This window comes from Amaranthus tricolor, chromosome 6, assembly GCF_026212465.1.
Source record: "Amaranthus tricolor cultivar Red isolate AtriRed21 chromosome 6, ASM2621246v1, whole genome shotgun sequence".
NCBI lineage: Eukaryota > Viridiplantae > Streptophyta > Magnoliopsida > Caryophyllales > Amaranthaceae > Amaranthus > Amaranthus tricolor.
The window spans coordinates 21,794,987-21,812,213 of NC_080052.1; the positions used below are offsets into that span (position 1 = coordinate 21,794,987).

Below are 17,227 nucleotides of genomic sequence, written 5' to 3' on the forward strand. Positions count from 1 at the left end.
ATTAATGGATTACAAATTTTTAATCTCCCAAGTTATCTAATCTCCCGTCAAAGGTAAAATATAAATCAAACACGTTATCTGAATCTCCCATTAAAGTTAATTAGGCTAGTTGGCTATAATTATTAGCGATAATTCTAAAAAAAACTATAAATATTAAATGACTCAAACTAGACGTGCATTTAATTACCTCAAAGCTAGCTACGAGTTTGTAATTTCAACGAATACATTCATACGACACAACCAAAAAACTTATAAATCCTTCATAATCATTTTACAAATAACTTTTAGCTTTTATTACATGCTGAATTAATATCTTATTATCATTTTTATTGTATCGTCTTTCCTTTTAATAAGTTTTTTACTGAAATGCTTTTATTGCATCTAACGTATATACTGAATCGCACAAAACATGTGACTCAACGTAATCTATGTGTAATTACTCTTTTTGTGCGACTTAATTTTTTTTAATTTTATTCATATATTTATTTATATTTAATTTCTTTTTATTATTTAAATACTGTTATTATTATAATTTATTTATATTTGATGATTTTCAGTTAATTAATTTATTATTGTTATTTATAATGTTTAATTTTTTAATTATTATAAATAGTTTGTTTAAGATTGCTGAAAATTTTTAATTGTTTGTTATTTTCCTTGTAAAGAAAAATAATATTAATAATTTAATCTTTTACCTATCTGCTATGATTAATCTTAATTTTAGATTATTTTTTTAATAAATCAACCTTTGCCCTTAGTATGAAAAAAGCAAAACAAGTTCTAATTTTTTTTTCTAATTTTTTTAAATTAATATTACTTTTAGCAGGTTAGATTAATAATTATTAGTAATATTATTTTAGGGGAACACATTTATTAGGATTATTGAGAGTAAATCCAAAGGTAAGATTTTTTTAAAGGAATCTAATAATTTATTGATAAAACTGTCATCCGACATCTAGCACAGAGTAACAATTGAACAAATACAAAATAATTTTAATTAAATAAATTTCTATATAGAAAAAGTCACGATCATTATAAAGGATATTGACACTGAAACCTTCTCTCTATACATTGTTGTTTGATGACGTTATATATCTTTTTACCATTAAATTAATAAGAAGACTTCTCTCACAATAAAAGACTTTAAAACCCAATATATGGGTAGAATGCTAAATTATTTCTACTAATTGTTTCTAAATTAATTTGCTAGTGAAAATATAAAAAATGTAAAAATTTGTAATAAATTTTAAAATTTTAATTTAATCTCATTGTACATAAAAATAATCACTAACGTCAATAATATAAATAAATTAACATGTCTTTGAAGAAATTATTGTTTCAAAAATTCAAAAAGCTTAAAAAACTCTTTAAGAAAGAAAAAAATATAAATTTATGTTTAGAATAATCACAAGAATCAATATATAATACCCCCCATTAATTGATAACGACTTCTTTTATTTTTTTTTTCTTTTGTGAGAAAACAACTTCTTTTAAAAAAGGCAATATAAACAATTCAACAAAAAAAAAAAAAATAAAAAAAATCCGAGAATAAGGAACTAACCAACTAAACCCTTTAAAAACCTAACACCTTCACTTCCAGGCTCCAGCAGTCAGCAGCCCAGGCCTTTAATTTGTTCTTCATCTCTACTCAATCATGGAGATGGAAGGTCTTGAATTGCAAGATGAATTACTTCTCGAAGACGACGATTTCTGCACTTCAATCCTCAATCAATTCAGCAATTCCAATGACGAACAGCATCTCCATCTTTGTTCCATTATCGGCGCAATGTCACAAGAACTCAAAGACCAAAACGTTACTCTTTCTCCTATTGCTTATTTTGGTTCCATTGTTGCTTCCCTTGATCGTCTTTCTGTCTCCTCTTCTTCTTCTTCGAACCCTAACTATACTGTTAATGCGCTTCTCACTTTGCTTTCTATGATTATGCCGAGAATCTCGGTTGGGATTTTGAGGAAGAAGAAGTTGTTATTGCTGGAGTTATTGGTTAGGGTTCTACAGCGTGCTGAATCTTTTTTGTCTGATGGTGTTGTATCGGGTTTGAATTGCGTTTCGGGATTGTTGGTAATTAGAGACTCTTTGAATTGGTTGGAGATTAAGCAGTTTTATGGATTTCTTCTTGGTTTTGTCACTAATTCGGATTCTAAGGTAATTATGTTCGTAACTTCTATAAATGTTTTGTGTTTATTCGTTTGCCTTTGTGGGTGTATTATTTGATGTTTGTTCGATTGATCAATGACATGGGATTTATTTGTATTTCTTTGTTTTTCTGTGATTTGTATAAATCTTCAATTTGCTGAAATATTTTATATTTGCTTAAATTATTGTGCTTTTGATTTTCGTTGATTCCAAATGGTTTTCCGTCGTTGCTCAAACATTTGAATGTGTTATTTTGAGTGTAATTGCAGCGTTGCTAAGGGTTTGTTCAGTTGGTTTGTATTTCAAGTTTTCAGTTTCGATGAAACAAAAAGCAGATTTCAAATTCTTTTTTTCCTTTTTGGAAGGAACGGAAGGGGATTACAAACCTTTTTAATGTTGGAAGGATTAGTTTTGTTAAAAATTTATAGGAGTTCATCCTTCCAATTCACTTCCCATCATTTCCCTCCCTTTCCTTATTGTTATCCAAATGGATGAAATGCAGTTAGGAATAATCTGGTAAGTATTAAGAGAAAGAGCCCAACAAAGTTGAAGGATTGAGAAATTAGAGCTTAGTTAGTATTGATAATAATTTATTAATACCTATATGATATTTGATTTTGAGGGAAGAAAGAAAGAAGAGGTGTGCTGGGAACAAAATAGGGAACCAGTAAGGAGGAACAATAAGTTGAAATACCTTGAAAGAAGGCCACCTGATTTGTTGATTCCCTAAAATTTCAATATAAATATGAAATATGCCATTGGTAACTAGAATTTGCAGTCTCAATAATCCCACTGTGTATTATTATGGTAATCATTACTGAAACAAGCTAGAGGTTGCATGGGGAGGAAGAGGAAACTAACGACGAAGAAAGAGAGTTGTTTGGTAGAAGTAAAAAGAATCTGTAAAACCACAAAAAGTGTCTTTCCCATTTACCATTGCCGTTTGGTTAAAGTTGGGTAAAAGTTGATTTATAAAATGATCCTATAGAACATGTTTTAATTAATTAATTAATTAATTTATTTATTTTAGAAAAATCCGTCGAAACAAGATTGATAGGAATGGTACCTAAAGTTTTCAAGTTTGCTGTTTGAGATGTGTTCGGGTATTGCCAAATTTTTGAGTTTGTTGTTTGGGATGGTTTTAAGCATTGTTGAAATGTTTTTTTCATTTCCCTCAGCATTATGGCATTGCTTAAGTTTGGAGGTTGTTGTATTGTTGTCGTTTGTTTAAAAGGTTCATATTTGTAATGCTTGTGGTATATTGAGTTATAACTTGCACTCATTGATATGTGTCTGATGTAGCGCTGTATGTTGTCGAAACTACCAGTGTATGAAAAATTTAGAAACTCACAAGACATCTGTTTGTTGTCAAGGGACCCTCTCATTTCAAAACTTAAAAGAATATCAGTTGTTGTCACTAGAGCCTCTCATTTGACAGGCCAATATCTTGTGGGATTAATCAGTTCTCGTGAATGTGATTTTCTTCAAACTTTATGATGTTCTATTGCTATGGTTCCTTGGGTGAACAAAAATTATATTTTATTGGTGCTGAAGAAGAGCATTAGCTTATGTGATAACCTTACCAATTAGTTTCTTTATGTGCTCATGTCTCAGGTAACATTTGAATGTTTGGATTTTGCAGGTGAGGAGGCAATCACATACTTGTATTCGAGATATTTTGCAAAGCTTTCAGGGAACACCATTGTTGGTACCTGCAAGTGAAGGGTTTACGAACATGTTTGAGAAATCGCTACTTCTTGCTGGAGAATCAAAAGGTGCTACTGCTGAGAAAGGAGCTCAGGAGATCTTGCATGTCCTTGAAGCTCTTAAAGATTTTCTTCCCTATATCTCAATGAAATACAAGACTGTCATTTTGAAGTACTACAAAACCCTTTTGGGTGTACGTAAGCCCCTTGTCACAAGGCGTATAACAGATAGTTTGAATATCCTTTGCCTTGACCCTAGCGTGGAAGTTAAATCTGAAGAGCTGGTAGATCTATTAAGCTCTTTAGCTGTTTTAGTTCCTATGGAGGAGACATCAGCTGATGGCATGACCTTTACAGCTCGTCTCTTGGATGTTGGAATGAGGAAAGTTTATAATCTCAATAGACAAATTGCCATTGATAAACTTCTCCTTGTTCTTAAGGCTTTGCAAGGTTGTTTTTCTCCCCCTTCACATTTTTGAGTATGGAGTTAAAGAATCGTGGCAATCTTTGATCAATATGTTTGTTGCATTCAAATTGCTTACTTCACAGATATTTTTGGATCTGGATTCGAAGAAGCTAAATTTGCTGCAACTGAGGCAATGAAGAACCTTATCCAAGCTTGTGTTGATGAAGACCTCATAAAACAAGGCATTGACCAAGTACAAAATAATTCACACCTCAACAATCGGAAATCTGCACCGTCTACTATTGAGAAAATATGTGCCACTATTGGGACATTGCTGGACAATAGATATTGTAGTGAGTGGGATATGGCCTTTCAGGTTGTCTCTTTGATGTTTGACAAATTAGGTAATCCTTCATATTAATTTTAGTTAATGTGGCCTTCTTACCCTACCTCTTTCCTGGTAGGACCTTTTCTTGTATTTTTCTCTTCTTCACACCTACAATGTTTCTTAATTCCATGCGCGCAACTATTTTAGGTGAACATTCTTCTGTCCTTTTAAGGAGCACCTTGGAGGGCTTGGCAAACATTGAAAAGGAAAGTGGCGAAGATTTCTCAGAGAGGAAACAGGTTACCTCTTAACTTTTTTCTGTGCCATTGATTCTTAGTGATGTGTTGATGTAAGCCCATGTCCATACTATTTATTTCTGTAAAACCCTGCTTTACTAAAATAGGAGCACCATAGATTCAATATGATTAAACTTTGAATTATTCTAATTGATTAGATTAGTCTGAAAATTCGGGTAATGATCAGGTATGTAGTCCCAAGCAAATTTTTCTGCCAAGTGCTCGTGTAAACTAGAAATATGCTCTTTTCGTATCTGAATTTTATGCTTATTTGTTAGTGCCTGTTATCTATATCTGATATGCTTTATATTCTGGTTAATGAAATCAAAGTTCTTATTTGTTTTCATCTATGTCAACAACATTGCCAAAGCATCAATCCCAATGATATGGGGTCAGCTAGTCTAAAATAGTATTTCTCATTACCCAATTGCCCCTCTCTAGAGACATGCTCTTCCTATTATTGCTATTAACCCAAATTATGTTGCCACATGGGTGTCATTTTCAATTTTCATATCTATATTAGTTGCCTCCCTTGTCTTGGAAATTTTGTGAAGAAAAGTAAAACGAACATAATGAAGTAGCGGGAGTGTTTCTTTAATGAGAAAATATTATATTAGTAGCAACTTTACATGTTAATCGTTTTTCCCCCTTGAACCTTTTTAGTTGAGTAAATATGTTTGGCTTTTTCTGGTTATAATACTAGTGGTTAGTCGGTTACTTATCTTTTTTTTCCCAAAAGACATCAAGAGGTGTATAGTCTTGTCATCGTGAAAGATACGAAATTCAACAACAATGCCAAAGCATAAATCCTAAAATATGGGGCTGGATATGTCCTATCAACATATGAGATTGTCTATAACATTTTGTGCTTTCCATTGTTTCTATATACACCAATATGTGGATAACTGATTGTTGAGTTGTTATGTATGGGCATATCAAGGTTTTTTCTTCTTTTTTTAGAAACTATGTAAAAGTGATTCTCCCCCCCCCCCCCCCCCCCCCCCCCCCCCCCCTCTTTCCTTCGTCATAGTGTCTTACTTTGTAACTTGCTTGACATGGAACAGCTGCATGATTGCATTGGATCAGCTCTTGGAGCAATGGGGCCTGAAATATTTTTGAGAATTCTTCCACTGAAATTGGAAGCTGATAATTTATCCGAGATAAATGATTGGCTTTTTCCAATTCTAAAACAGTATGTTGTGGGTGCAAGTTTGAGGTTCTATGTTGAGTCTTTTCTGGGTATTATTGGAAATCTTAAACAGAAATCTCACAAGGTAATTTTAGTCTTGCTACTTTGAAAGCATAAATTGTCCATTATGTTTGTTTTTGTTCATTGATAAATCAAAGTACTTTGTCAGCTTAAACTTGAGGGGCAAGTTCAGTCATCAAGATATGCTGACAGGATGGTGTACCAAGTCTGGTCCTTGTTGCCTTCATTTTGCAACTATCCATCGGACACTGCTAAAAGCTTCAAACTTCTTCAGAAAGTATTGTGCAATGTTCTGAGTGAAGAACCTGATCTTCATGGAATTGTTTGTTCCAGTTTGCAAATCCTCATTCAGCAAAACAAGTGCATTGTTGAAGGAAAAAATTATTTACCCAGTGATAAATTAAATCTTTCCACCGAGAGAGCAATTTCTCGTTATAGTGAAGAGGTAGCTTCTACTAATTTGAATGTGCTCAAGTCTTCTGCCAGTGATTTTTTGTCAGTTTTATCCAAAGTTTTCCTGAAATCTACAAACGATCCTGGAGGAAGTTTGCAGGTAGACTTCTGTGTTTTTTCTTTGTTGCTTATCAATTTTATGTTCATCGAAGTTGTTGAATTCTATATTTGTAATTAAGGGTCGATAAGACAACCTCTTTGTTACTGCAAGTCTAAGGTTGCATATCTCCTAAGGTATTGGCATGTTGTTGCTTATCCAAGTTTTGAAATGTTCGAGTGTCAACCAGTCAAGTCATAGTGTAAAAATGTGGTGAAGGTTGCAATCGTGGTCATAAAACGGTGATGCGGTAACGAGAGTAATGCGGTTATCGTAACACCTAAATATCTGTTGAAACTATAAGATATCCCTTGATACGGCCAAAACGTGTTTTTTACACCTTTATGACACAGTAAATAGCGCTTTTTTTTTTTTTTTCAAAAAAACCTTTACAACGCGGCCATGCCATGGATGCGGCCTTGTTTTTTTTAGAATACAAAGCATCTCCTGATGGTTGGTAAATCCTATTAATGTCACCCAAATTGACCAATGTCATCAGCAAGCAAATGAGTTGTAAAACTAATCATCCCAAAGTTATCAAAATTGAAAAAATAATTAGGCTGATAAGTAATGCAAGTAAATTAAAGCAAGCCATATGAATCAATTGATGTTTTAATGAGTAATACCTACCGAGAAAAAGCTTGAAAACCAATCCAATATATCTTCATATTCAGAAAGAAGCCAAGCGGGAAGGAATCTTAAATAGGGGGATTTGGGGTTTCTGGATTGCTTAGGAGAAGAAAGATAGGAAGAAGAATGGGGAGATTCCATTGAATAAGAAAGAAAAGGGAACTTGGATTTTGGATTTTTCAGGGGTATTTAGGTAATTATTTGGTTTACGGTCACTTAATGGTTTATGTCAACAAAAGTCACATTAGTATATCATGTCATAGGCCAGGGTTACCATGTAAAATAGCCAATAGTAAACGGTTACCATGTAGAATTTTTCTTTTCTTTGTATGCTGCTTGGGCTCACTATTTTAGGACTTGGCTACCTTTTGTTTCACGTGGGATTTACAGTGTGGAAGCATGGATCCACATGATATGTCTTTATCTTACTATTTTGAGCGGCTTTTAAGCAACAAACATACCTGACATTGGTAACCAATGACTAAATGAGTGCTTCGCTCTATTCAACTTGTTGGAATATTTCTTTTTTTGTAGCTTACATCAATTTTGACATGATTCCAGACTAGTATTGGTGAATTTGCTTCGATAGCAGGCCAGGATGTCGTCTCAAGTTTATTTAAGAATAAAATGAGACGACTTTTGAAGGTTACCATGAGTGCTAATCAAGCAGAGAACAGTAGTAATTCGATGCAGATTGACACTTCAGTCAATTCTAATTCGCTTTCTCGTGAGAGGTATGTTACGTTTCTTTCTTGTCAATTGCATTCCTTTTGTATTGCTGTCTAAAAGTTTATATATGTGCCTATAAATTTGTTTGTTTAAGGATGTCCGGGTTCAATATAATAATTGATTACTGCCCCTTTTCTTTCCTGACTTTTGCAGAGCGCAGCTTTTTGATTTGGCAGTTTCACTTTTGCCTGGTTTGGGGCCTCAGGAGACTGATGTCCTTTTTACTGCAATAATTCCAGCATTAAAGGTGTTTAGCTTACTGATTTCTCTTCTATGTTTTAACTGTAGTATCTTTCTGATCTTGTGAAATCTTTGGTATTATGAGCTGCAGGATGTAGATGGCTTGATCCAAAAGAAAGCTTACAAAGTTCTTTCAATAATCCTCAAGGTGACTAATCTCTCTAGTTTTGGAACTTTGATTTTTTTTAATTTTTTTTTCACATATTTCAACTATCACCATCTTGTACTTGGTATTATGAAAGATACATCTATTTAGGTAATTATATATAGCATGCTGAGGATATGGTGTAGATTGGATGTGAGCAGTTATATGGTAGTTATATGAATTGGGCCTACGGCATAGGGTGTTAAGTTTAGTTGGACAGAGATGCTTTTAGGTGAAGGGTTCCTTGACTAGAATTTTCGATGTGGCTTCTATTGGTCAATATGTGTAGCTCAAAATTGTTTTTATTATCTTGGAAGTGAACTATACATTATCGTGGGCGCACTTGCCAATTTCTTTCCCTTAATGTTTTTTGTTGTATTTTGGAGGGGAGAGGAGACAATCACTGTACCGTAATTCGTTAGTTAATTTACTTTTTGAATTCGTGATTTGGTCAAAATGACCCAAAATAGCCCAATTTGACCATAATTGGCTTTTTTCGATTTGCGATTTGCTAGGAGATTAGTGAATCATGTGACACAAAGATAAATAAATGGTGCTTTTTATCATTTATGCAAAAATGAATATACTTGTGATCAAAATAGGAAGGATAACTAATGCTTGATTTTGCTAATCTTTTTATCAGCAAGAGGTTCAATGACTGGACAAAATCATTATTTATTAGCAATATGTGAAATTTTTTAATTGTATATCTTCTTTAACGGTTTATTTGACTTGGCGTTATTGGTAGAATTCTGATGGTTTTATTTCAAGAAAGCTTGAAGAGCTTCTGAAGTTGATGATCGAAGTGCTGCCTTCATGCCATTTCTCAGCTAAACGTCATAGGCTTCACTGCTTGTATTTCCTTATTGTCCATGTGGCCGAGGTTTTGGTTTATCTTAATTGCCAATCATCAAAAAAAAACAATTATATGAACCATTTTATTTGAAGATGACTCGTGTCCCTGTATAATTTTGTTTTGTTATTTTTTTCCTTTAGGACGGAGCAGAGCATAAAAGGGGTGAAATTATCAGTTCATTCTTAACAGAAATTGTACTTGCTCTGAAGGAGGTATGAGTTTTGTTTTATGATTAATGATACTATAGCCCTTGAATTTACATCAATTGCAAATGAGTTGATTTTTAAGGGAATGTGGGGATTTGATGATAGATAAAGATAGAATGAATGGTGCGGATGATAGTAAAAGAGAGTTGAAATGTATGGGTGTCATTAAAAGAATGTGATAGGGTCCATTTCCAATTAAGTTAATGATGCAAAATAGCAAGACATCCCAAAATAGAAAATGTGGCAAATTGAGTGGGATGAAGAGAATTTTCTTTTGGATTTGTTATGTCGCTTACTTGTATCCGAGGTTTGTAAAATATCATAATTATTTCCGAATAATGCAATATAATAGAAATATGCAATGAAAATAAAAGGATCCAATATAGAAATATGCCATGACATTAAAGGATGCTTTGATGAAAAGAGAGATATGAAGTTGGGTAATGTGAACATAACATAGTTCTTAGATCTTTACAATGATTTTAGTGATTTCCCCATGTATGCTTTTCTTTCTTGAAACTGCTACAAATTATATGAAACATTTACGTGCTCTGTGCAAGTTAACTTGAGTGGCGTTCAATTCGAGTAATATTTAATTCATTTTAGCTTTAGAATTTGGTACATACTTTAACACTAATAAGTTGGGTTCATGTCAGATTAGCATTAATAAGGACCAGATTTCACCTTTTGATTAAAAATGCGATTTTCTCACTCTCCTGACTCCTGAGTAAACACCATATCATCTAAGTCAATAGTCAGTTGAACCAATCATTTAAAAAGTACGCTTGAGGCACATCTAGACGCTTAGGTTCGAGGTGTGACAACCCTAAGGCCCCTAACGCTTTTCTATGCCTTGGTTAGTTGATTTCAGTAAGGTGCAACTAAAGTGCAGATTGACACACGCCTGTCGCGAAAAGAGCACCATAGAATAAAAACTCCTCTGTTACGTTACGTAATGTCCATTATGTAACCTGTTTGAGAGGTGTCACGATGTTTAATCCCGTTATATGACTGTACATGAAATTTCATGGTCAAAACGCCGCGTTGACCGTTACATAACTTATAACGAGTTGTTATTTTACCGTTATAACGATAATTCACCATTACAACGTTATTTGTCTCACCCATTAACTTTAATTAATACAATCGCTTAAATTATAATTACTCATAATTTTAGTTGATAAGCAAAATTATTAACGTATAACTAATAAGTTAATTAATTATACACTAAAAGAACCTCAAATATTGCAATTACAATAGCTATAGCCATGATAATAGTTCAACAACAAAAATGCAATTATAAGTTCAAAACTCCCCTTATGTGAATTTTTTTTCAAAAATTACACCGCATTGGCTGCAATTCGCATTATTTCTCCGTTATAGCCGTTTTTTCCATGCACAACTGGAACTTTGTTTGCACATTACCATCTGTTTAAAAGTTCGGTACCTTAAGACTCGTGTTTGTTACATTGCTTGTTGGTCGAGGACCTCGTTTGCCTTAATGTGCCTTACGCCTTTTTATCTACATTACCTATTTTATAATATTTAATTTTAATTTTTATATCACAGAGTAGGCTTAGGGAAGGGGATGGCTACGTGAGAATCAAACTTGGGTCCTTGGAAAACTTGTACTTGCTCCCCAATTGAGACAAGACCTAATTCTATTATTTACATTTGCTATACCAGTGTGTAAAGGAAGAAAAGATAATTTTACTGTAATTTTGTTTATATGCATTGTTGTCTAGTGATGATATAATAAGGGTATCATATATTTTGATAAAAAAATCTTTGACATGGTAGACGGGGAACTTCCTTCCTTTGTCAATGAATTTTGCACATAATGAATATAATATAAGTTGTGAATTGGCTCTATTCCGTTAGCATTGTTACTAATCATTATATATTTATATCTACATGTTTAGAAGTAAAGATACTCTCCCTTCTATATTATTTGTGACATTTTTCCCCATATGTGTTCACGAACTCACTATTTGTCCTTGGATAATCTTTAGATACATATAACTCTTAGACTTCTTCATTTGACTTGGTTAAAGTTGGGTGATAAATAGTGTCAAATGTCCAAATGTTGTGGCTATATAGTACTCCCTTTAGTTATGGTCCCCACATATTTGCCATTAACTTCATTTGAACATTTTTGTAATGCTTATTGTTTCAACATGTTTTTCACGTACTTAATTTTAACATTTTTTAATTTAATGTTTGTGGTCCCCATATTTTTTTCACTTATGCTCCCTACTTTTTCCCATTAATTTTATGGTTCAATATAATAATATCTCCATCATTAAAAGGTATAACTTTTCTTAATTGTTAATTCCCGTGAACATTCCTTATGGGAACATCAAATAGAAACCGAGGGAGTGTCTTATATATTTTGATGGAAAAAAATGATATTTATGATAGTTGATGTTTGTCTTTATTATTGAAATGACTATTTCTTTTTTGGAACTTGATTTGTCTCCACTTTTTGGTGCTTAGAAACTTTTGGCTTTGAAACATATTTTTTTTGAATCTCCCGAGTCCTGACATCTAATTTTGTTGTACATTGACATTTTGGATTTCTTGTTCTATTCCTGTCAATCCTTTTGTTCCTGATAGGTTTCTCATTTTGTGTGTTCAGTTATTTCTGTAACTAGGTTTCTTATGTTGTGCTCCATTTAAATTATTTTTGCAGGTAAACAAGAAAACCAGAAATAAGGCTTATGATATTCTTGTCCAAATTGGTCATGCTTGCGGAGACGAGGAGAGCGGTGGGAAAAAAGAGAACTTACTTCAGTTCTTCAATTTGGTATGTGAATTATTTGCCGTTTTTGGATTCTGTTAAGTCATTTTATCCATCTCATTTATTTCTCTTTCTAATTATTTATAAACTGATATCTATTGTACCTAGAGTAGTGAGACTGAACAATAATTGTATATTGACATAGGTTATTTTGTTCTGCACTTGAAAACACATATCATATGTGAATTATTTTTCAGTAAGCCTGCACATCGTATAATAATGTTAAATATGTTCTGCTTAATAGTTAGCTGGCTGCCAAAGCCTTAACTCTCAACGTCATTTGTATATGTGAGCTACATAAGGATCTTAAAGTTTTTATGCATTATCTATTTTATTTCACTCTTCAGTGTGCAAAACTAAATGTGATTATGGACTATTAGCTGGAGATCTTTTTGTCCAAAGTCTAATATTGGACTAGAGTGATTTGGACTAAAGCTCAAAAATACATTCTTACAATTTAATATTAGACTGAAGGTGATCGATCACTATCAATTTACTTTTGAGGTTCAGAAAAATAATGATATTAAACCAACAGGCTGTTGCATTTGCATCAGGATCACTATAAATTTACTTTTTAATGATGACAAAATGTGGTTTCATCTTTGCTTACAGATAGCTGGAGGCCTTGCTGGTGAGACTCCTCATATGATCAGTGCTGCTGTGAAAGGATTGGCTCGGTTGGCTTATGAATTCTCTGATCTTCTTTCTAGTGCATACAGTGTGCTTCCCTCTTCATTTCTTCTTCTACAAAGGAAGAATAGAGAAATCGTTAAGGTATGCCCCATTTGGCCGTAGATGAATTATTTTCAGATCATTTGGTTACCTGATGTCACTGCTTTGTTTTTCTTATTGATTTGAAGTATCTAATAACTTTTCTGACTGCATGGTCTGTTTCAGGCCAATTTAGGTCTACTTAAGGTTTTAGTTGCAAAATCACAAGCTGAGATCCTGCAAAACCACCTGAAACTTCTAGTTGAAGGCCTTCTGAAGTGGCAGGATGATACTAAGAATCATTTCAAAGCTAAGGTCTGTATCCTGCACTAGCAGATCTTTCTGTTTTTGGGCTGCCTTGTATTTGAATCATTTTTTTCTTAGGCATGATAACTTCTGTCATTTCCTTTTGTATGAATCTTATATAGGACCATGACATCTATAGCTTATTTGCTCAGCTTCCATTAGCTGATGAGCATAAGATTAACTCCTGGCTTTTCCTTTGACCTTTTTCCCTCCCCTTTTTGTATTGCTATTGGATCCATGTTAGAAAATCAGGATCACAAGTTGCAATGTGGCTGTGCTTAGTGTCGTCATATGATACTGTCACATGTGCAAGCGGATCAAAGAATTGAATCTGGAATTTGTTTATCTATATATTATTTTGGAGAAATTGTGTATATATCTGGTTGCAATATTTGAGGCAGATTGTTGAGCTTCTCTTGAACTTGCCTTTATTGAGTCTTCCTGGGTGTTTTTTTTAATGTATTGTGTGATTGTGGGTTCTGCTTTTTCTCAATTCCTTAAGAGTTTAGTAGGCTTGGAGTTGTGCAAAAGTAAGGTTGAATATCAAATTGGTAATGAATACATGTAAAAAGAAGGTTGTAGTGACACATTGACTATACAACAGAGGATTGAAAATGCAACTTAAGAAGAGTGGATTTAGAAAGAGGCATTAGAACCAGTCGATGGAAGCTAAAGAGGACTTGATGGTTGGAGTGTTGTGAAGAACGTGACTTATGGGAGCATGTAGATTAGGCTGAAATGATTGAACCACCTCAGAAATAAAATAAAATTATGGTTAATGTAGACCCCATCTTGTGAAAAAATATTTGGTGATGTTATGTGTCGTTTGTTGTAATTATAAATCTTATACCAAGAAGGAATAGGACTCATTATCCATTTTTCTTCTAGCATTGTAGTTGCCAATCAGCCTGGATTGCAAGTGTTGTGCTTTGTTTTTTTTTTTTAGTAGAGACTTGTAGGTCCAGTAAGTTCTTGTTTTAATGTCAAAGTTTTTCAAACTTGGTTACTTTAGCTCTAATTAAGCTCTTGTATTCAATATTTAAGCTTTTCGAACTTGGTTTACTTTCTTTGCTAGGTTAAAAATCTTTTGGAGATGCTTGTTAAGAAATGTGGCATTGACTCTGTTAAGGCTGTAATGCCTGAAGAACACATGAAACTCCTCACTAATATCCGTAAGGTGAACACATGAGTATTTTTGTATATTTCTCAAAATTTTTACTATGGATTGCATGATTGTGCCTTTTTCTGTGGTTTGGTTAATTTTTGAATTTTTTTCAGATAAAGGAACGGAGAGAGAGGAAAATTGCAGCCAATTCCGAGACGAGATCCTATCATTCAAAAGCAACCATGTCCAGGTAAGACTTAAACCTTTGTTTTCGTGATATCTACTTACAGATTAAAGAAGTTCTTTGTCAAGACATTCCTTTGTGGCTCTGTACTTGAGGTCTATATATGAGCCAAGGACAAACAAGATGAGAAAAAGGCATTATTCTATGATGATTAATTATTCATTAGAATTATTTGGAAAGTTCTGATTGCTTTATAGTTTATCGTCTAACTTCCTCATGATGGTTTAATGATAAGAATTTGTTAGAATTTAAGTGAGAAGTAAGGTGTAAATAGTGTAGTAGAGGTGGATTTAGAATACTTTATTATGATGCTTTAAAAATGGTCTGATAGTAGTAAAGTCACCTTGGTCTCGTATGAATTTTTTCATTCATAGCAGTATATTCTTGTGGTATTCGTGTGTAGCAACTGTTTTTGCATTGACATGTACGCTTACAACTTGCAGACAAAGTGAATGGGGTCACACAAAGATATTCTCAGACTTTGATGAAGAAACAAGTGATGGAGATGACATGGATGCAGAGACATCTTTTGGTCGAAGGAGCAAATTATCTTCAAAGTTAAATTCTAAAGCACCTTCCTTAAGGTTAGTGACTGGCATTCTACTCCCTTTGTTCCATTTAAATAACGCCTCTTATTTGAGGTGTAAATATTAAATTTTAGTCGCTGAATGAGATAAATCACAAGTGTGCTGAAGAAATAAGTGAATAAGATTAGAAGAATGAATTTGTTGATGAGATTATAAGGGACTTGTGGGGATTATTACCTAAGGAGAAAAGGATGCAAAGTAATTGGGACAAACCCAATATAATATTTTCAATCTAGTTTTTTATTTTGTTAGCGGCTTCTCTGGCCAAGGATTGTGTTTGGGTTTGGCTTGTTACACACATTGGTCATTAAAAGTTTCCAGATTGAACGTTTAGTTGTCTACTTGTAAACAATATTCTTCATTTAACCGGTCAAAGTCATTCAAGTTTAATTTTCTATGTTGTGGCATTGTTTGGTGTTTTTTTACTTGTCTATTTGGATTTCAAATCAGTTTTGTGTGGAGTTGATTCACGTCAATTAAGTTTACGATATGTCTATATAGACTCAAATGATGAGAGATAGAATACTGAAGTATTCTGACAGTATAGAATTCAGACAGGAATCTCTTTGTCCTGTATAGTTGCATTGTATTTAGTGGTTTGAACTTCAGCTGTTATCTAATACTTGGTATCTACTTAGGTCAAAGAAAACAAGGTCTGCAAGAACCTTATTGGAAGACTCTCTTGATCAGTTAGAAAATGAACCTCTTGATCTTCTAGATCAGCAAAAAACCAGGTTAGCCCTTCGTTCAGGCGGGAATTTAAAAAGGAAGCATGATTCAGATGACGAGCCAGAATTCGATGAAGATGGAAGACTAGTAGTGCATGAAGGAGGAAGACCAAAGAAAGACAAATCGTATGATCATGAATCTGATGAAGATAAATCCGAAATCCGTAGTTATGCCTCTACAAACTCAAAGAAAGCCCAGAAGCGCAGAAAAACATCCGATTCTGGTTGGGCTTATACAGGAAAGGAATATGCTAGTAAGAAGGCTCGTGGGGATGTGAAAAAGAAGGGAAAACTTGAGCCATATGCATACTGGCCTTTAGATCGTAAAATGCTGAGCCGTAGACCTGAGCATCGAGCTGCTGCAAGAAAGGGTATGTCTAGTGTGGTAAAGTTGACAAAGAAGCTTGAAGGAAGGAGTGTCGCGAGTGCACTTTCTGTGAGGAGCAAGATGAAAAAGGCTCACAAAAAGAAATAAAAGGATTTTACGTATTCAGTCTGAAGCGTGTGCGTTCTCAAGAGAACGCTTATTCGAGATTTTGATTATTGTTCTTTTTGATTTATTATAGGGAAAATATAGGAGGTTGACAAAGAAAAAAATTACCCTTTGTTGTACGCTAATGTAATTGATTTTACAATTTTGAAAGAAAAGGATGCATTTTATTTTAGAAATTATGTCATGAGCTGTGGTGTATTTAATGATATAAACCGAATGAATATTCTTTCTCCTTTTCTTGAATTTTGTTTTTTGAATTTTATGCTTCTATAAAAACCAACTATGGAAATACTCGAGCATAAAATTCCATGAACAAGCAAAATCAAACCATCAACTAATCATGATGATGAAGGGTTGCTAAACACTAATCCTATGCGACTATGTCACATTCCTATTCACTATTATTGTCTCATTTGCTTTTTCATGTTTGTCAATATATATATTCAATCATAAATATCTCAACTTGTTATTGATTAATTAATAATTATAAAATGTTGATGTTAATAAAATTTAATTCGAGATGAATCAAATAAGATTTCACTTGACTATATTTTTATTTATAAATTATGAATAAAATACAAATTAAGAGTGATCCATTAATAATAATAAAAAATAGAACAATAATGAATAGGTATCAAGAAACTTGCTTATTGTAAAGAATATTATGACTATATTATCAACTTTTTATGCGAACTATGCGCCGATTATAATTATCAACCAATATTAATTTACATAATACTGTGAGGTTTATTTTTGGAATTGTACAACTAAATTAAATACAACCAATATTAATTTT

General features: G+C 33.2%; 1 protein-coding gene across 1 annotated transcript; it reads left to right on the forward strand.

Annotated features, from left to right (window-relative positions):
* The first annotated feature begins 1,541 nt into the window (after window positions 1-1,541).
* On the forward strand, window positions 1,542-16,674 carry LOC130814829 (uncharacterized). The gene is made up of 18 exons (XM_057681053.1): window positions 1,542-2,164; window positions 3,798-4,311; window positions 4,411-4,671; window positions 4,803-4,894; window positions 5,956-6,165; window positions 6,250-6,654; window positions 7,843-8,015; window positions 8,164-8,257; window positions 8,342-8,398; window positions 9,144-9,278; window positions 9,392-9,463; window positions 12,150-12,263; window positions 12,870-13,031; window positions 13,155-13,283; window positions 14,350-14,451; window positions 14,553-14,629; window positions 15,067-15,207; window positions 15,849-16,674. The coding sequence occupies exons 1-18, from the start codon at window positions 1,655-1,657 to the stop codon at window positions 16,411-16,413; spliced, it is 3,813 nt and encodes a 1,270-aa protein (XP_057537036.1). The 5' UTR covers window positions 1,542-1,654; the 3' UTR covers window positions 16,414-16,674.
* The last annotated feature ends 553 nt before the right edge of the window (window positions 16,675-17,227 follow it).